Source organism: Xiphophorus hellerii, chromosome 6, assembly GCF_003331165.1.
Source record: "Xiphophorus hellerii strain 12219 chromosome 6, Xiphophorus_hellerii-4.1, whole genome shotgun sequence".
Lineage (NCBI taxonomy): Eukaryota > Metazoa > Chordata > Actinopteri > Cyprinodontiformes > Poeciliidae > Xiphophorus > Xiphophorus hellerii.
The window spans coordinates 18,304,621-18,325,434 of NC_045677.1; the positions used below are offsets into that span (position 1 = coordinate 18,304,621).

The 20,814-nt window shown below is 36.3% G+C and overlaps 2 protein-coding genes across 2 annotated transcripts; both read right to left on the minus strand.

The window, feature by feature from the left end:
- Window positions 1–1,332: 1,332 nt before the first annotated feature.
- cdk5 (cyclin dependent kinase 5) lies at window positions 1,333–9,457 on the minus strand. Its single transcript, XM_032564853.1, has 12 exons — window positions 9,258–9,457; window positions 8,854–8,942; window positions 8,699–8,766; window positions 8,503–8,563; window positions 8,362–8,418; window positions 7,949–8,044; window positions 7,618–7,692; window positions 4,717–4,813; window positions 3,121–3,190; window positions 2,953–3,013; window positions 2,449–2,529; window positions 1,333–2,241 (listed from the first exon to the last, which is right to left on the minus strand). The coding sequence occupies exons 1-12, from the start codon at window positions 9,292–9,294 to the stop codon at window positions 2,155–2,157; spliced, it is 879 nt and encodes a 292-aa protein (XP_032420744.1). The 5' UTR covers window positions 9,295–9,457; the 3' UTR covers window positions 1,333–2,154.
- A 1,774-nt stretch (window positions 9,458–11,231) lies between these two features.
- On the minus strand, window positions 11,232–18,890 carry abcb8 (ATP-binding cassette, sub-family B (MDR/TAP), member 8). The gene is made up of 16 exons (XM_032564849.1): window positions 18,682–18,890; window positions 17,217–17,532; window positions 16,978–17,133; window positions 15,666–15,760; window positions 15,454–15,559; window positions 15,208–15,369; window positions 13,736–13,821; window positions 13,565–13,662; window positions 13,378–13,483; window positions 13,232–13,265; window positions 12,776–12,912; window positions 12,589–12,683; window positions 12,372–12,505; window positions 12,080–12,227; window positions 11,747–11,997; window positions 11,232–11,584 (listed from the first exon to the last, which is right to left on the minus strand). Exons 1-16 carry the CDS (start codon window positions 18,783–18,785, stop codon window positions 11,501–11,503), a joined length of 2,112 nt encoding a protein of 703 aa, XP_032420740.1. The 5' UTR covers window positions 18,786–18,890; the 3' UTR covers window positions 11,232–11,500.
- Window positions 18,891–20,814: the final 1,924 nt, after the last annotated feature.

The following is a 20,814-nucleotide window of genomic DNA, read 5'->3' on the forward strand; positions in this document are numbered from 1 at the left end:
TAAAGCAGTTACAATCTCAAAAACATTACAGTGGCTTATTCGAACTATTTACACAAAGTAGATGTCAGTGATTTAACAGAAGATGGAAACGGGAGAGGCAAAGCACTTCCTGCATAAAACTCATACTAAAAGCAAAAATACTAAGATTTTTTCCACAGCTGGAAATGGGCCTGTTCTCCAGAAGATTAATGGATGGACACTTTATTTGTCCTATACAACCATTCATCATCACTGTTTAGATCACCTCATGCAGATGTGACATGTTTTAAAGTTAAATAGTGCTCACATAAATTGTGTCGCTTTTGATATTGAAGTTTTAAACTATACGGATCCACTTTATTCTGGGGTCCTCTGAGCTAGCTGTTAGCGTCAACAACCAGGGATAAAAAAAATCTGAATTTAAACCAAATGGACACAGGAAAGGTATGCACTGCAGGTAAGATATTTACTCATAAGCTTTACCACTTTACAGGACCACATATGTATTAACCTTCCTTTTAAGCCAGGCCTGCACCCTAATGGACATTAGCATCAGTAGAGAGGGTTGGAGGGACTGGAATGGAAATGTAAAGTGGGGACAGTGCATGAAGCATACAAATCTAATCAACAAGGCTGCTGTCATGCTGCTGATTGATGCAAGATAAGCTGCTTGTATGTAAGCACACACTGATGCTTCACTGAGCTGCCTCTAAATTACCAAACTGGAACAGCAACAGCTTCGCAAGAACACCAATAAGGCATAAACAAAGTCTGAAATAATTTATATATAGTGCTACACAGTTGTGTTCACAAGTTTATATATACTCATCATGGGCAATAATCAAACTTATTAATAGAAACAACCTGAACAGCATTGTTACAGTCCAGATAGAAAACTTTGACCTCAATAGGAAGAAGTGTGTTGGGGGGAGGGAGGGTTAGAATCTAAGAACATGGTCAAGCGCTGTAGGGATTTATGCTGCAGAGAGGATGGAATAATGCTGGAGACCTTTCTCTATTTTTCAATTCCACCTCAACCCAACAGCAAGCTGGTTAAAACTGTTCCAACAGGACAGCAATTCAAGCAAACATCAAAACTGGATTTGGCTTGGATAAAGCGGACTTAAAAAGGCCTGACCTAAACTACGCAATTATACTGAAAAGCTGAGTGTGTGCCAGGAGACCAAGCAACTTAAACTAACAACATTCTGCCACGATGAGTGATCAAATATGCAAGAAACTTCGTCAGGAAAACGGAAATACAGTGGTCCTGTATTTACCACTGTAATTTACTACAGGACTATAGGATTTGAACCTATACGTTTTTTTATTCTGTTATAAGATATTAATCTATGAATTCTTTTTCACTTCTACCCTTGTTTTTGTAGAAAAAAATTTACTGAAGCTGTATATCGCATAAACAATCCATCCTAGAAAACAGCAGTTTAAATAATTTATTAACAGCCTCAAATTAATATATTACAGATGATAAGCGTATAGAAACCCCTGACTGGAACTGTATACATATCAATCATAAAAGTTCCTAAACAAACAAGTTGTTTAAAGCTGACTTACTTTCAGTCGTACTTCCACACCTGCAAATATAAATATATCAAGTATGGGGACTACCAACACTTGCACTGGTCTCTACAGGTGTTGAGACTTGTATAAGCAAAAAAGAACTACTGAAACACAATCCATCAGGAATAGAGACTACATCTCAACAAAGGCGTGTGAGTGACTGATGCACTAAGTACAAGCACTTTGGCAGGCATCTGACATTAACTCACCAAATTATATGACCATAGATTACAAGGGAACACTAAAGAAAATCGATAGAAAACAGTTTGTTGCTTTGAGAATTTAACTTAAATAGACAAAAAAGAAAACGTATGACTATAAAATGTATTAAATGTAACCCCACCCTCATTGGTGCTAATTAACTTGGAGTGATGTTTGAACCAAATTAAAACAGGCTTTTAACTTAAAAGACCCTAAAGCTTAGCGGAGCCACTGGGGCTTTGTTCCACACAGAGGCACAACAGAATGAACTGCATGGGAGTGTCAGAATCCCAGTGAGGGATTTGCCTTGTTGAGAATCGCTCCTAATGACCAAACAGAGTGAAGGATGATTGATTCTTGCGGCTGTGGCTCGGTGACAGGCAATTTAGCATTTTAGGGCGGGCAGAAATCTGCGAAGTAGGGGTGCTGCAAGGCCTCTTCAGCTGAAATCCTCTGAACGGGATTACACTTCAACAGGTTCTGGATCGGGTGAAACAAAACATTTTTAATGAGTGAAAAACAACAACACTGATTCATGTGAGCAAAAATGTAAATCAGCAACAGCTTTGCATAAGTTTGCTGCTGTAACTGAACACGTAGCACAATTAATACAAAGTGACATCTTCAAACTGCCTTAGCAGATTGTTGCTGCAGAACAAGACAAAACAACTAAAATGTTTGAAGTACCTGCAGTAGATCCCTTCCTGTGCTACTTAGTTTAGGAACCACATTCACAAGGGAGGTGGTAGCTGGATACATGGGATATGGCTGGAGAAAAGCAAAAAAAATATATATATATATATCAGAAGTCTGGAAGTATACAGGTGTGATGCATACAGCTGTAGTTCATGCCTTATGAACTTCCCCAAAGCTCCTGAGTAGGCTTTGCTTCTTTACCCTCTCAAGCCTTTGATTATAGCCGTTACTTGCGTCTCTTACTATTACACTTTTTCCCCTTCATTTAACTTTCCATTAACATACTTGAATATAACAGCCAGGTTCTTTACAATTGTTCTTTTGTCGACCCACCTTTTATGTCAATGACAGTCTGCTAGGCATCTGTCAATTCAGCAGTGTTTCTTATGATTATGTAGAACATAAGATAATATTCTTGTAGTTAAAATGATTTTGTATTAGTTTGTATTAATTTTTTTGGTGTCATTATTGACAGTTTGACCATAATAAATGTACCTTATAATCAGGAAGTTTTGTCATTGTTGGCCACTGTTCCTCAGTAGGTGTGCCCAACAATGTACAAAGCGGTTAAAGAAAATGTTTAAAACAAAGTGTGACATCAAATTATTGACAATGTTGACTTCTTCTCGCCAACACTGGAGTAACTTAAAAAAGAAAGGATATCTGAAGATTCTTTTCAACTGGTCATCCACATCATTGCCAGGGAATAACGGCCTTCCAGCATTAGCCAGCTCTAAAACAAGAGAAAAAATTCAAAACAAACTGATTTAGTACAAAATAAAATGCACCACAGAAAATTGTTTTGGTTACTGGATACTTAATAGAAGCTAAAAATTTTTTTCCTCCTGATAGAGAATTTTAAACACTCAATTTTTTACGTATTTATCACAATATGTACCCCAGTGTTTTCAATCATATAATCATCATCTATTAATAATTCATCCAAGTCCACACAACCTTATGACATCCAAATGGGAGTAAGCAGTGCCCCCAACTGGTAAACTGATCACCTTGAACAGCATAGACTCACATTTTTCACTTCCTAATGAGTCTTTGCTCTGCTGTTTCTTATTGATCTTTGTCTATCAAAGCCTTGTTCTCCTTAAATTACTGCAGTGAAGCATGCCAAACGCAGACAGCAGCTATAAGGACGAACACATCAAGATGTCATTTGTTTGACGCAACTGTGTATCTGAAAATCTCAGGATTTTTCTTCCAGTTATTTTTGAACATTGCCACAAAAGTAGAAAATTGTTTTGTTGTATAGCAATGAGACAAATGGTAGAGAGCACCAGCTTACCTTTGATCATATGCAGTGGTCACATAATACTTTTAGACTTCTTAACAGTGCTATTCTCACTGCCATAACTGTAGTGCATTAAAAATCACTACAGTAGTAAAATAATGACACAAGGCTCCTTTACACAACTTGCTGACATTTTTCCAGAGTGATAAAAATCAGATTTTTTATTATGGATTACACAAATCAGTCTCCAAAACCCTCCTACATCAGAAAAAGCAATTTCTGACCATATTTTATTGTGTGATTATTCTTCAGTAGGTAGAAAGGATCTTTTTTCAACAGATGAGAAACAGTGCAACTCTGTCTGCTATTCAAAGGATTTGTTGTTACAGAGTTACAAAAATGTAATACTGAATAAACTTTGGGGTATTTGGAGCATAAATTTTAAAAAAATGTTCACAGGAGAAACACAAACAAATCTGAACCACCATAGCAAAAAAACTAACATTTCTGTGACAAGGCCTTTATCAGGCAAAGATATTTTAATCCACTTTCAATTGATGATGACTAAGAGACTGAAATATCTAAACGATATTTGGATATTAAATTTTAAGTAAACATTTAGAATAATATGCTTTATTATCCATCTGTTTTACTATCAAATGAAGAATTTCAGTACAGCAATTATCTTTTCCCAGTTCTCAAATATAAACACCTTTGCATTTACTCTTTCCACTTAATGTACAGCACTTCATAAATAAACCAAGCCTGACTTTCTCTTACGCGTGGCTATTTAAGCTTTTATGAGCATCATGAGACAGAGCCCTGACTACAATAATTAATTCCTGCAATTAAATGAGCTCTGTGCTTATGCGAATGAATCATGCATTTTTAATCCCGCCACTGTGTTTTATTTTTTTCTCACAAGAATAAACCGAAAGAGGCAATCATATTATAACTCAATCTTTTTAATGGCAAAAATGACAAAAAAAAAAAAAAAGAAAAAGAAAACAAACCTGCAAATATGCAGCCAGCTGACCACATGTCAATAGAGGTAGAATAAAGTTTAGCACCAAACAACACATCTGGAGGTCGGTACCACAACGTCACAACCTGCAGAGAAACCGAACCACAATGTAAGGATTAACAAATAGTCAACAGCTATTGCAATAAAAGTGCAATAAAATACTGAACTGCTTGTTTTTTAAGATTAAAGTTAATTTTGTTCCTTTTGTACCTTTTAGTTAAGAGACTAACATAAAACCCAACTGAAAAACTGAAGAAAACGTACAAAAAAAGTTTAAAGGATAAACAATAACAGTCAAAAATATAGAATAAAACAAGACAGCAACATTGTTTCTGGAGAAAAAAAAGAACCCAGCAGCTGACAGGTAAGGATAAATGGGACAAAAGGCAAGGAGCACGGCTTCTTTTTCTGTAGCTAAGCAGCAGTGTGCAACACCTTAAAATGATCATTGCCTGAGTTTTATCGCTGTTCCAGAATCAGAGCAATTCATCCAGCATACTTTCCTTAAAATCAGACAATCAGTTTCAAGATGAACAAAAAAAAGAAAAAAAAAAATCGATTCTAGACAAAAAATGGCCCCATTTGAAGGGTCATTTGTTATTTGCATTGATTAATATGTCACAGAGTTCCTGTGCTGATAAACTAATGGCCATAAGAAATGCCATAAAGAAAATGACTGAAATGACATAATGAGGTTGAACAGAGCAGCTTCAAAGCAGTTGCTATAATTGGCATTTTTTTTCCTCATCAGAAACATTTTGTCCAGCTGTTCCAGGAATATTATTCAATGAAACTGAGCTGCAACGCATCAGTTAACCCCATCGTGAAGCGATACAGTAGGTCTGCCATAGAAAGGAGTAAATTATATTGGAAATGGAAGTTTTACTTCAGTTGGCACGGGTTTAATTAATCTTCACAAGTACCCAGACTTTAACCCTTTCTTTGCATACGAAATGGAGTATGATCTAGATAATGACATCAGATTTAGAAAGAATAGTTTAGAGATAGACTCTAAACCCATAAGCTAGTTCAAAAGTGAAAGTCCCTTGTGAGTTTCTGGAGTGGATTGATCTGAGTTCTTGTGAATGACATGTTTATAGGGATTTCTGATTACAAAAACACCACCAAATTTTGGGACACAGATGATTACTTAGGCAAACAACATAAAGCAGCAGAATAATAGTGAAATATTATTAATAAGATAAATATAAATAATGAGTAAAAATATCTTTCTGCACTTATTTTATAAAAAAAACTCATTTTCCTAAATCTTCAAAGGTCTTGGCATATAACTATAACCATAAAGCATAACCATTAACTTTTTTTTTCAAGAATTACAATGAACATTCACATTTCTTGTAGCCATTTCCGACTAACTTATTTCCTCTTAGAACCCCAGAGAGAGTGAAGTCAATGTGTTCATGTACAAAATATACAAAAATAATCTCTAGAAGTGCTCTGATTTCAAACTCTCTGTGCTTTAAGCTCAATTCCCCTATGGATTTTTAGTTTTTTCCATTTTCACATCAGCTGTGTCACCAAGTCCATTTTGCTCACCCCTTACGTCACTCAAACAAAACCAGTGAGTCTACTTAACTTTGTCAGCACTATCCAATGCCTTGGAAAATAATTAATAAATCATAATTTGTCATATTAAAACAACAACGAGTAGTAATAGAGAGTTTTATGTGACAGATAGGCAAATATAAAAGACCTAATAACTGAAGCAGATAAAGAAAATACATGGTTTTCAGTTAAAAAAAACATGAGAAAACTGAGGCATTAAGATGCAAAACTTAGTCCTTTTTAATCTGATACCCATAAATAAAACCCAGTTCAACCAATTGTCTTTAAAAATCACATATAAATAAACAGATTGCATTTGTGGTTCTGTGAAGGCCTATTCTGACTTTTTTAGTACATTGGTGAACAGTTTCATGAAAACACCAGGCAAATTCAAATCCAAGCAATAACGCAACTAATTACATGTTTCCGTTACCGCTGCCACACATCGCCTCCAACTTTAACTCACACGTGGCTCTCCAAGACAGTGCACAGTGGATTTCTCTGACCGGCAGATGTCTGTCTAATCATCGGTAAAAGAATCCCGCTGCATAAATCATAAGAAATCCGATGGCGACATGTAAATTCAGCAGCGCTTCGCTTTCACAGACGGTGGGGACTACGTCTAACTTTTATCGTCAATTAGAAAAGAAGCTCAAAGAAAGGTAAGCTATGTGTATGTAATTTTAGCAAAGTTAGCTGTGCAGGGATAAATTGTATTTGCTATGAAAAAACGTTGTCACTCACTGTGCTGAATTATTATGCTCAGGTGATGACTGACGAGTCGCATATATGGGACAACGCTGTGACCAAAGTCTGCAATATAGTGATGTGACATTCACGAACAATCCAATTCTTCTGGATGGCTCTTTACTAAGAAGATAGGCCTGGAGCCTCACTGAGAGCCATTCTTTGTTCTTGTAATGCAGTAGCTATTATTATTCTATTTAATTATATACACTGATATTTATTTAATTAGCAAATAAATAAAACACAAGAACAGAAGAGCACGCAGAGCATGCTCATTGCTCTTTGATTATTTTCTTCACCTGTCATAGTGGCAGACATTCCAGCACTGTGCTGCTACATACAGCAAGAGAGACAGTGAGAACAGTCATGGTGCGTGCTTTGTGCTTGATTACTTCTTGCAAAGTAAATTTACACAACACAAAATGTAGTTAAAACTTTTAAATCAGCCAGGAAGCTGATCTCCGATCTCTGACTTAGTTTCCTTTACACTGCCCACAGCAGCCTAGAATTCTGCTCTTTAGCCTTATTTTTTCTACTGGAAACAGAGTACCTGCAATATTAATTATGCATAACTTACCTCTGCTGAGTAACATCTCACAGGAATGCCAAAAGCTCGAGCCAACCCAAAGTCAGCAAGCTTCAATTCCCCATTCTACAGTTGAAAAAACAGAGGTGGGTATTTTATTATAATTTTCAGAATGGTCCTTACAGTCCTACGTACCAACAGATTTAGTTGTGTCTTTCTAGTTACTAAATAAGTATCTGCTAAAAAAGGTCACTAAGAGAGTAATACACATCTAACAGTCACACTGCAATGCTTCTGGTTTTAACATTTTCAAAGCAGCAAGTAGACTGGCCCATACTGGAGCCAATGTTTACCATAAGCCATGTCAAAGTCCAAAACTCACTCTGTTGATGAGAAGATTTTGTGGTTTCAGATCTCTATGAAGAACGTTTCGACTGTGACAGAAAGCGAGGCCTTTCAACAGTTGGTACATGAACGACTGCAGAGTAAAGACAGGAATATTCAGTTAGTTTTTACTTTTTAAAAGCTGTAACAAACACGATGATAAAAATGTCAAACATTAAGCTGCCTTTAAAAAAAGAAAGAAAAAAATGCATAGCACATTTCAGCAACAGGTGCTTTACATTATAAAAACACAAAAACACAAAGTCATACAAAACACAGTCAACAATTGAAGCATTACATTTTGAAAAGTTCCACTGTTACACATGAAAATGTTGATTGTTTCACTTATAATCCATAGTAGGAAAAAATAATACAGTAGGGTTTTTCTCATGCAGTGTCCTTATTTCTCACCTTCACGGTTTCAGGATCTAGATCCCCATTACAGCTGTCAAAATATTTCTTCAAATCCTGAAATGCATCACAAACATATGGTCTTTTAGCCATCAACCATAGTTACCAAACTCAAGGGTTTAGACTGGCTCAGTAACTCACCTGATCACAATATTCAAAAACCAATGTTAACTTCTTGTCACTGTGCAACACATCATGCAATCTAAAATAAAAAATACAATTAAGAATGTTCAATGTTGCTGATTTCAGGTAAAAAAATGAGAGCTATTAACAGCTGACAAGTAAATCACACAAAGCATATAAGTATAGAGAAAAAAAAAACAAGCAGCAGGCTTACCTGACAATGTTTTTATGCTTTAGTTCTTTCAGAAGACAGATTTCTCTTAAAGCAGAACTTGGCACCCCCTGTAAGCAATATACATTGTGATTTAGCATTAGCATCTGCTGAACGCCCATCAACAAACAGTGCAACTGTCAACAATGTGTCCAAACCTCGTCGTCGTCGTCCAGCCTGACCCGTTTTAATGCCACGATTTCATGCGTTTCTCTGTTTTTAGCTTTGAAAACAGTTCCATACGTACCTACAGAATAAACAAGGCCCCATTAACCACAGATAACACTCCACTGTCGATGAATTGTATAGCAACTCAAGCTAGCAACCTTCCTATCGCCAGCTGAATTCAACATCCTAAAATTAAATTGTAAACGAACCGATTTCAAATGTAATTAAAAAATGGTAGAAACAGCACAGGATGAAATTTCCAGGGAGGGCCAGTAAACACGAGCATATATTTGACAGTATAGTTTAAATGATAAAGTTATATAAAACCATTGCTATGCTAGCATTAGCTGCGGCTAGCAGATGTTACCTTATGTTTTTTTAAGACAAAACTTACCCTCTCCAATTTTTTCAAGCTTTTCATATTTCTGCATATTTGGTCAGTGAAGCCAGCCTTGAACTAGCTTGCAAGCCAACGACCAACAAACCCCCCAAAATGGGGTAGACAAAATGAAACGGTATCTACTGACGCTAGCTAAATCTGGCAGCACTTGATGCTTGTAGTCGGATTGCAGACAGTAGCACAACTATCTTTGTTGCCATCTAGAGGTAGGCAGGGCGAACTGCAATGTGACAGTATGTTACTGGTTCTACTGGTTCCTACTTTTCATCATTGGCTTTAAAAATGGGACAATGCATACTTATTAATATTTAATACATGAGGTTATAGTCGAGGGGCTAAATTCCAGCTTTAAATTAGTAGGTCGATGATGCTAATACACAGAAAATACAAAAGAATTATGATGATTTTGCTTTGCTGAGATTTAACATCTTAGGGGTGTCAAACTCCAGTCCTCAAGGGCCACTGTCCTGCAACTTTTAGATGTGCCTCTGCTGCACCACACCTGAATAGAATAATTAGGTCATTAGAAAGGCATTAGCAAAAACTGCAGGACAGTGACCCTTGAGGACTGGAGTTTGACACCTGATTAATGAAATATAATCTGAGTAAGCGCAAAATAAGCAAAAGTTTTCAAACAATATTTAACAGATGAAAACAGCAACTCATCTAGCCTCAATCCATAGTAATTCAAGAGGAATTGAGAATTCAGCAATTATTCCAAATTGAGAAAAACAAGGAAAACTTGGAAAAACTATAACACTGTTTTTCTTCTCTTTATCATCCTCTATGATAGTTGAGTTATTTTCAAATTAGTTTGATAATTTCTAATGTGTTTTTTCTACCATATTCATTTTTATTTTTGCTGCAGCACTTGTATTACAATTATTTGTATAAAATAATGCCCTGTAAAAATAGTTTGATTCACTAACCAGAGCACTATTTGGTTCAGATTTAATAAAAAAAATAGAGGAAAAAATAAACTGATGAAAGTTTTTTTTTTGCTCACTTTATCTTTAGCTTGCCATATATTTATATATATATTTGAGCAAATAAATTGCCATGTTTACATTCAAACATTTATTTATGCATGTGAAAGCAAACCTTGACCTCACTGCAGCAAATATTTCAGAAACTAAAAACTATTGACTGTATTAAGAAGAACTTTAGGTTGTTAAATTATCAACTTGGATCATCATTCTTTCTTAAATGTTTTAAAAAATGATGTTTGTTAAGTCTAGATATGTGCTAGTTTGTGGAACGTACCACCAATACCAACGTTACACAGTTTTAAAAATAGCTACATTTTTCCATGATGGCATTCTTATGGTTAAAATTCTTCTTGAGAAGAAGCTAAATAAAATGCCTGAGTGGCCATTTCTCAAATATATCAGAAGTTAGAATAGCACCACTTTTTTCAAGTGCACACTCCTGGTGCGCTCACTAAAAGAGCGATCTCACACATTATCTTTGCTAACAAGGCACATCAGCAGTAATGGAAATGGGCAAAAACACAGGAAGTTATGGTGTAGAACCTAAAGAAGAACATATCTGTGAAACAGGTGACTACAAATTGCAAATGCAGCCTTGGAAAAAGAGGTGTCTACATTTTGACATTTCAAGAGTATGTTCCATACACCAAATGTATTGCTTAACTGTGTAAACCTGTTCAAAAGTTCAATTCCACTGACAAGGCTGTAATCCATATAAGTAATATATGGAGCAATTACCAACAAGAAAGACTTGGTTTAAACAGTTGGGAGTGCATAGGTAGGCAAGATCAATTCAAAAATAGTAGCAGTTTATGTCTAAAAGTTGTACAAATATATTAATGTTAGCCAAATGTTTTTTTCCAAAATTAGGTTAATCGTGTATTCCGATGTAAATACAAATTTAAACTAACCATAGTTGCTTTTTTTAAAAGAAACATAAGACATTGGTGCTAAAGTACCAAATCTAAATAGACATTTCTCATCTCAAAAAGATTTTATTTTCCAAAAACTAAACTTTTAAACTAAACTAATTTAATTTGTTTCATAAGCTCAGTACAGTAGCATTTCTAAAATCATCACGTTTTAATCCAGTTGGTCCACTTAACACACATTTACCATTTACAAATGTTCGATTTTTCTATGAAACTAAACGAACAGAGACAAGTTCATTTTCTAACCCAGCAGATGTTATCCATGAATTTAACTCATTAATTTATCATTGCACAACTGAAAACTGTTTGTAAATCTTTATTTCTGCCCCTCAGCTCTTTGTCTGCGGATCAGATCAGAATAAAGTCCTCCTTTGCTCAGCAGTTCCAAATGTGTTCCAGCCTGTGTGAAAAGAACAACTTGTTAGATAATGCATTGGATAGATGCAACATTACAAGAAATTTCTAAAAATTAAATTACGGTATGTCATTTGGGGGTTCATTTTTGAACTTCTTCATGAGCCAATACATTTAATTGAGTGCCCATGCGCCTCCAAATCCTCACCTCCACAATGCGGCCATTGCTCATGACACAGATTAGATCGGCCCCTTGGATAGTGCTCAGTCTGTGGGCGATGATGAGCACAGTGCGACCCCTTGTGGCTCTGTCCAGCGCTTCCTGCACCACCCCCTCGGATTCTGCATCAAGGGCGCTCGTGGCTTCATCGAGCACAAGGATGCTGGGGTTCTTGATCAAAGCTCGGGCGATGGCAATCCGCTGTTTCTGGCCCCCTGATAGCGCCACACCTCGCTCACCTAGATATAGAAACCTAGAAGTTTATAATTTACATGCAACACAGCATTTCAAAAGAGATTAAGCTTAAATGGCAGCACGTACCAACCATGGTGTTATAGCCATCTGGGAAGCTCATAATGAAGCGGTGAGCATTAGATTGCTTTGCTGCACTAATGACCTCAGCATCTGTGGCATCAGGCTTCCCAAAGCGGATGTTCTCCATGATAGATGATCCAAACAAAACTGGCTCCTTCAAACAGAAGAGAGAATGCAAATGACATCTAAATTTAAATCTAAACAGACGTTTAAACACATTAACTATTCTCCATGTTGATTATTAAGTATTATATATGTTATTTAAGCTTAATACAGTCAGGTGGATAAAACAATCTACCTGATTGATGAATCCAATAACTTGGCCCCTGAGCCAGGCCAAATCCAGCGTGCGAATATCGAGCCCATCCAACATGACCACACCATTGGTTGGGTCGTAGAAACGCTCCAGTAAGGATGCCACTGTGGACTTCCCTATAGGGTTTAACTTTTATGAGCAAACCTTGAAATCATTTAGATGTCACAAAATGAAATGTAATGCCATTCTGTCAGAATACCTCCTCCAGATTCGCCAACAATTGCAACAGTTTTACAAGGTGGCAAAATTAAACTGAACTTCTTCAGGACTTCATGGCCGGGTCTCGTTGGATAACTATTGATGCACAAAAAATAAACATTTATTTCATGTTATCTAACAACTTTATTCAGTTCTTAGAAGTGTAGAAGATGCTATATTTGTTAAACCTGAATGAAATGTTCATGAAGTCCACTCTTCCAATCAGAGAGTGGAAGGGGATGCGTCCTCCCCCCGAGAGAGGAATGGTTGGCTTTAAAGACAGGTATTCAAAAATCCGGGCCCCAGCGCTCATCCCTCTCACCACCTGCATGAAAGTTTCATTCCACAGGAAACTTTAGAAGCAAAAGTAACAATTCAAGAATTTAGACAACATTTTGCTAAATTATTCATATTTCTTGAAGTTTTTCACACATTGTCTTCTTAGAACTAAAAACCTCAATATATTTTATAGGGATAATATGTGGTAGACCAAGACAGTGTGGTCCATAATGGCGACATGAAAAGAAAATGAAAAGTTCTTTTTACAAATACAAATCTGAAAATTACCCTGTGCACTGGTGTGCAGCCACCTTCACTTGCACCTTTTTTGCAAGGCAGAGAACAAACATGTAACTTTAACTTACCTGTCCGAAAAGAATGGAAATACTGGCCAAAGACCTGAGCACAAAACAGACGTATTATTCATTACTGAAATAAGTTGAGTTTCAACAAGTGCATTAACTTTTTTATTGTGAATCAGATGAAGAAATAAACGTGGTGCATCTCATACCTCTGAACCGTCTGCGAAGCAACCAAGAAAGACATCAGGTCTCCAGGAGACATCTCATTACTTGAAATTAACGTCCCTCCAGCAAAAATTGTTCCCAGCACAATGCCTGTTTGAACAGCATCAGAACACTAGCATTATTGAAGGTCTGACATATATTATGTCCAACAGCAACAATGTAGACACTCACAGTTCAGTGCCACGTTTGACAAGCCTTGGAAAACTGCGATGCCTCCACCAAGATTTTCATTCATTTCACATGATTTGTCGACTTCATGTGCATACAGTCTGAGGAAAAACATAATAAAATATTAAGTACAGTTCATTTTTAAGAATGATTTCAGAATGTGCTTTAACTCACTGGAGTTCTCGTTCCTCCATAGCAAAAGCTTTCACTGTTCGGACATTACCCAGAGCCTCATCTGCCACCTCTGTTGCTTTTGCTACCTGGATTTGAACAATAGCAGAAGCCAATCGGATAGTAAATTAACAACATTTTGAAAAATATTTTTTATGGCTGATTTTGAAAGGAAACAACAAGCATTAACGTACAGAAGTATTCATAGCCCTTCAACTTTTCAGATTTTGTCACATTATAATCACAAACTTCAATCCAACAGTATCATAAAGTAAAAAAGGACATTGATAGTGATTTTCAAAATTCTTTAGAAATAAAAATCTAAATAGTGCAATGTGCATTTGTATTGAGCCCCATTTGGTCAATACTTTAAGGACATTCTGACATTGTTCTTTGCAAAAAAAAAACACAAGCTCAAGATTGCTGGGTTGATTCAGTCTGTGTAGATAACTTGTCAAGTCTTGCCACAGATTCTCAATTTGATTCAAGTCTGGACTTTGACTACTTTGGCCACTCTAAGACACAAATACTATTTTTCTGCACTGACTATTTGTTTGGTGGGTGTTGTCCTGCTAAAAAGTGAACCTCCACTCAAGTCTTTTGCAGATTGTAACCAGGGTTTCTTTCAGGATTGCTCTACATTTAGAACCATGTATTTTCTCCATCAACCATGACCAGCTTTCAAACCCTGCTGAAATAATGTCTCTCTGTAGCAAGAGGCTACCACCATGTTATACCAGAGGGTTTCTGATGACCACTGCTAACCACACAAAGCTCTGCATGTAGGCCATATGGTTCCAATTTTGCTCTTATCTAATCACAGTAACGGTATGGAAAACTTTAAATAAAGACGTTGATATCAATGTAGTGATAGCGGTAGGAGTTCGTCCTGTAACCGCCAGGTTGCTAGAAAATATTATACACAATAAACATTTTATATATTTGTCATTATGTACACACATATCAATACTATACCATCACTTCCTTTTGTTTGCTCCATGTGTCAACATAGGCTTTTGCTAGAAGGATTTCCTTACGTCAACATTTTCTTCAAAATGCAGGTCGCCAAAGGAACAAACATCCTAGATAAAGAGTCCACGCATTCTTTACTTCATCATCCTGTCTCCATGCTATTCTTCGCTTTAGCATCTGTTTCCTGTTATGCAAGTAAGCAAGCCTTGAGTCATACAAAGGTGTGAACACTTTTCTTTAGATAATCATAAAATCCCATAACAGTACCTATATCCACATGTTTGACATTCCCATACATTGCCTTCACCATGAAAGGTTTCTTCTGTATCCTTGTTTTTCCATTTTAATACTTTGTGTTGGTCTTTCAAATAAAATCTGAATATTTTACACATTTTCTTTTTATGTTGACATTACGGAATGAAATACATTGAAGTTTGTGGTTGTAACATGACCAAATGTGAAAAATAAATAAATCAAACAGTATATATAATATAAAATATTACCTGTTCTTGAGCGAGACGAGATAGTTTGCGCAGAAATGAACCAATAAGAGCTCCTGCTCCCACAAGACATGGGAGAACAACCACTGTCAAGCCTGTGAGCTTGGGGGAGATGATATAGAGAGACACAAAACACCCGACTGTCTGCGTGATGCTCCGCAGACCCTGAAAATATACAAGATGGGAAAATGGTTGCAATTTTTATATGGGATGTCTGACTAAAATGCTGACTCATGCTTGTGGAAATACCTGAGAAATAACCAATTTAAAGGAAGACTTGAACTCCTGAATGTCAGCAGTCAAACGGTTTACAAGCTGCCCGGTTTTATTGGCGTCAAAGAAAGCAACATCTTGCCTGGTGAAAAAAAAAAAAAAAAAAGAGTAGTACTTAGGTTTGAAAAGTGACTTTGCTTGATTATGTTTTAATACAGTGTTCAGAGTCAACATTGTAGAATATATACCTTATCAGGGAAGCAAAGAGGGTTTTCCTCATGTCTGCTGCCACTCTTTCCCCTACCCTCGACAGTAAGATGATGTAGCCAGTTGTTAGCAGGCCCTGCAAAAAAGATTTGATGAAGGACCAGAACAACAGACCACTGAACCTTTTAAATCTGTGACATCTAAATTTTTGCATGCAAATGGTAAAATTTACTCCTGTTGGAAGCTACATGCAATTCTGGGTAAATCTGTTAACACCCCTTTAACTTTTTCACATTGCGTCACATTACAACCAAATATCTTAGTCTATTTGCACAATTGTAAAATTATTGTTAGCGCAATATCACTGTACACAATATATAAATAACAATAAACTGTCTGGACTGATTTAAGTGTTTATGTACCAAGAATTCAGGCTTTCTATGCATGTAATATATTTAGTGACACTTAAAGCAACATAAAAAGCTTTATATTGTAAAGAGATGATAAGATGGTAAATTCAATGAGAACCTACAACTAAGTTGTTTCAAAGATAAAGCCAAAAACAAATACAAATTGTTAATAAAACACTGTTTAGATGGAAATGTTACATTCTATTTTATTTTTCCAGAAACAGGATAGACTAGCCCTTATCTGGGGTTAGTCTTAGCTTTGCTAAGAATCCAAAGCAGAGAGCTGTTTCCATTGTTTATTTATTTGTTTACTTACCAAAAGCCTCATGATTATAGCAACCTTTACCGATGTTATCGCATATCATATGTTTTTCTAATGTTGTGAAGCCCTACTCCAGATAAGTAAATCAAATAGAAGCATACTCTAAGCATGCAGAAAAAATTATGGGAAAATGTGGTTCTTCAGAGCATTAATTTAGTCGGTCCTCGAGGGCCAGCCGATCAAATGATGGCTCGTTAGAAGGCCTAAAAAGAACACTGACATGCTGAAAAGGTTGTTGGTGCCACCAGGGAGAGAATTAACACATGCAGGATGCCGGCCCTCGAGGACCAACTTTGGGGACCCCTGATTTAGAGGATGAAGAATGTTCATATTTTTACTGAAAAAAATGTGTAATAAAAAAAATTTAAAAATGTACATTCATTTCCACTTTTAACTGTGCAATAATATATTTTGCTTAATCACATAAAATTATAATACAAAACAATAAAGATTAAGGGCTAAATGTGAAATAATACAAAAATGTACAAAAGTACAAATACCTTTGCAAGGAACTGTATTTATATGGGTGCATTTAACACCTACTACCCATAACAGTACAGTACAGAACTTCGACTTAAACTTCAAAACTATATCATGTATTTATAGATGTTTTGTACGTACCTGGATAGCATACAGTCCAAGTAGTTTCATAGCAGGACCTTTTATCTCGTTGACGTAAGTACCTGAATGTTCTCTGAGGTAGCGTGCCACAACATTTACCAAATCACCAAGCATTAATGGGATTTGAATGTTCAAGATAGCTGCACCAAAAGCAAGCTGAAAAGAGAAAATGCATTTACAGTTGGAAATGGCAGTTTGCATCATTGCAATCAACTTTAAATGAACCAGTTGAAGCTTACCACAACAGCACCAATGAGCGCAAACAGCTGCGGTTTGACAAATTCCCACAGGATGTGCCACTTGAAGTCAGGCACAGAGTCTTTGAGGATAACTTCCTCTGGAGTGTTGTTGTTGACATCTGCCTCACAGCAGGCTACACGGCAGAACAGGCGTGCTGAAACAGTGAGGACCGCAGGTCCTAGGATGAATTTCAAACCTGGTGATTTGGATGTCCGGGAGGTGGAGTGGTGGATGGCTCTCTGAGTCAGGTTCCAAATGCGGTGCAAAGGATTGCCAGGTGGCTGTGTGGAGGTGTGTGAATGAGATGTATACCACCTGCATCAAAAGACAGTACAAATATAGGTAGGGGTAAAATTACTACAATGAATGAGGGCATATGAGAATTACAAAGACATTTTCTAGATATTTTTAGTTACAAACAACTGAGATTGAGTTAATTATCTAGGTAGCCAAAGTAGGTCCCAACAAATCAAGGATTATTTTTCTCATTTTGGCTATCAAAACTTTTTTGTTTTTTTTTTAAGCATATGCGCAGAAATATTAGACAATTACATTTTAAAGTGGCCTGTTTTTTTTTCTGAACATCTCTTATGAGAAACAGAAACATTCTCTACACATGAAAACTACTTCATGTTTTTATGAAGAAGTTTCAAGTTTCCTGAAAACTTGACTTTTCTAGTTTTCAGGAAAATCAGAAGAAAATATATGAAAATTGCTTGGAATTATTAGGTTTCCCCATTTGTTGTCAAGTCAACTGTTGCCCAAACAAGAATTTTGGGGCGCTCATGAGCTACAGAAAGATACGGCAAACATATAAAACAACAGACGCATTAACAGCATATAAACATACATTTTTAGAAACTGATAAAGTACAGAGGAAAAACATGCACTTGATCACCCTGTGTCACACAGTTTCTTGATATGGCTTTTATTGTAAACTGAAATCAAACAAAACTGAAATCAAAATCATTTATTAAAAAACTCTGTTTTAGATCTGCAAATTAAGATGCATTTTATGACCAATTTAGATCTTAAAACCATTTATAACACCCCAGAAGACAAACTACATGTGGTACTCTTTCTAATTCAGAAAGTATTGCCAAGTTTTGAAATCTAAGGCCAAGATTTCAAAACTTGGCCTTAGAGTTTTGAAATCTCTAAAGCCAAGATATATTTACTGATTCATAATTGCGTCACTCTTTCAGATCAAAGAGGGTTTTTTTTTAACTGTATGTCACCTACTGACTTGACATATTACCCTTTATTAAAGATAAAAGGACAAATCATTATCCTTGATTAAGTAATTGCTATTCTCCTTTTGTCTGGATTACAAACTCAAAACTATTCGTGCCATATATTATCAAACCGCTTTGGGCCAGTGGTACCACTTAACGTGTAATTAACACAGCTAGCCTAATACAAATCTGTCACTAGCTAATCTAGCAACTGGTCACTTCAACCTACCGTGACAGCTTCCATTTGCCCCCTGTCTTTCTGCTCAGTGAAGAAAAAGAGAGTGAACGGGAACAAGCAGTGACGCACAATCTGGAGCACAGAAGCTGGGACATGTTTTAACCTTATTTCGGGAATAAATAACTCAAAATGTTCCCTTAAACGTGGAGTTCAATAATAATCCCACGGCTCCCTGCAGGCTGCCATACTGACGCTGACGAGTCTGCAAAGACGCACAGGAGGCGTAAAAGTCGCGTGAGTACGTCAACGTCATCGCCACATTGTGAGGGGCACGCTCTTCTTTTTAACACGAGTTTTAGTCATAACCAGGGACGATTCTAGGATCTGACCTTCCGCACCAACGAAAAGATATTCGTTGGTGCGGTTTTCTAAATCTAACTGCTTATTTACATACATTCACAAACAAAAATTAAGAGACATGTTGTCAGTAATTCATAGAATAAAAGACTCAAACATATACTTATAAAGAGTAAAATCAGAGAAACTAAATTTTTTCCAGATGTGTATAAACTCAGTTTGAAACAGAATCTTAGGACTACATCATGCCTGCCAACATCTGCTAACATCAATGAGACACAAGCAGCTGTGGAGTGACGCGGTCCTAGTGGGGTCTGCTGCCCAGGAAATAAAATAAAATCTACTCAAAACTATACATTTCCAGTCATTTGAAGAACATTTTACTAAAACCAGTTTATTATCAAGGTAGAAGTTCAGGTAAATGACTCGTGAAAATGAGTCCTTAACCTGAACTTTATATATATATATATATATATATAAAATCATGCTTAGAAATTGCATTTCCCTTATTTTTATCTGAATGTTATGTGGCTGTTGGCCTTTTTCTTTAAACAAGAATGTTTGTCCATCTATGGAAAAGTAGACATGATGAGTCAGGGTTTTACTATTTCAGTTCACAGTTCATGAAGTGGGTCTATCATAGTTTCCGTACCAAACACCTTTCTATTCACAGACACAGAAACAGCCCAACATTCTGTGCTATTCTTTACTTTTACCTTATTTACGTGACTCTAGAGAGATTTGGGTAATTAATTACAAAACAGCACAACAGTCACTAATCAAACTTCAAAAAAGACCAATAAGAGTAATTAGCAAGGCTAAGGACTGCATTGTCACCTAAAATTGCCTATTGCAAAAAAAATCCCTAAGCATAATATTTTGCATTGCAAATTGCCATCTGAATTAAGGTGCTGATGACACAAGTCTGCCCCCCTATAGCTGATTAAAAAAATATATATATATATAATGGTCTTTACTGTTTTCTTTAGAGGCTAGGTTCTAGACCAAATTTACCACAGGGACCCGTGTGGTCAGTGTTTGTTTATGGAGAAAACAAAGAATTAAACACAAACAGAGCAATATTTCATCATTTAATAATGTGAACCAAAGAGCCACTTGTGTCTCCAGAGATTCAGGTTGCAAATCTCTGATTTAGAGAGTTCCCCTCTGGTTATTTAACATTTAACAACCTGAACTAAAGTCTGACCACATTCAGAGATTAAATCATAAACATAAATGGAGCAGCCAAACACACTTACTTGCATTTTTATGTCAATCCAAACAATGAACCTAGATATAAAATATTGACTTTATATCATTTTATGTAGTTTCAAACAATCTGCCAGCATTTTGTTGTCTTAAGTTCAAACTTGTTCATACATTTTTAGTGGAACATTTTGCTTTGTGAATGTGGGTTTTTGTAACATAAGAACTATTTCATATCAGATTCTGCACAGATGATGAGTGTACTGGTGAGGCAGGATATAAAAGTAATCTTTCATCAAGAAATACTTTAAGTTATTGGAATAATCCAGGAGACTGAATTTTTTCAGTCACATTTCAGAGATTTCAGTTCTCCTTTGCCACCTGCTGGTTCAACCAGTTACTGCAGGTTAACGTTTCTTCAAACATTAGAACATCAGGACTCCCTTTATACATATTTCATTTTAATGTCATTGTCTTAAACTTCCAAAATGCTTTCTTTGTTTTGAAGGGTTGGTATCTTGAGCCTTTTTCGTGCTCAACTCAGAGGAACTACCCATTGCATCCTGGGAAGTGTAGTAGAAATGCAAAAATCAGAGTTGATCAAAACATCAAAACAGTTTT

Bases quoted from the DNA above. Each gene is read 5' to 3' on its own strand.
- cdk5 (XM_032564853.1), bottom strand. From the start codon at position 9,294: ATGCAGAAATATGAAAAGCTTGAAAAAATTGGAGAGG. The intron at 8,767-8,853 runs GTTTGGACACAT...TATTGCTTACAG, and splicing joins GGCTGGACGACGACGACGAG to GGGGTGCCAAGTTCTGCTTT. The intron at 2,530-2,952 runs GTACATTTATTA...GCTTTTCTCCAG, and splicing joins CAAAACTTCCTGATTATAAG to CCATATCCCATGTATCCAGC.
- abcb8 (XM_032564849.1), bottom strand. From the start codon at position 18,785: ATGTCCCAGCTTCTGTGCTCCAGATTGTGCGTCACTGCTTGTTCCCGT. The intron at 13,663-13,735 runs GTGAGTTAAAGC...GTTTTTCCTCAG, and splicing joins ATGGAGGAACGAGAACTCCA to ACTGTATGCACATGAAGTCG. The intron at 11,998-12,079 runs GTACGTGCTGCC...TTCTATATCTAG, and splicing joins TGGCTATAACACCATGGTTG to GTGAGCGAGGTGTGGCGCTA.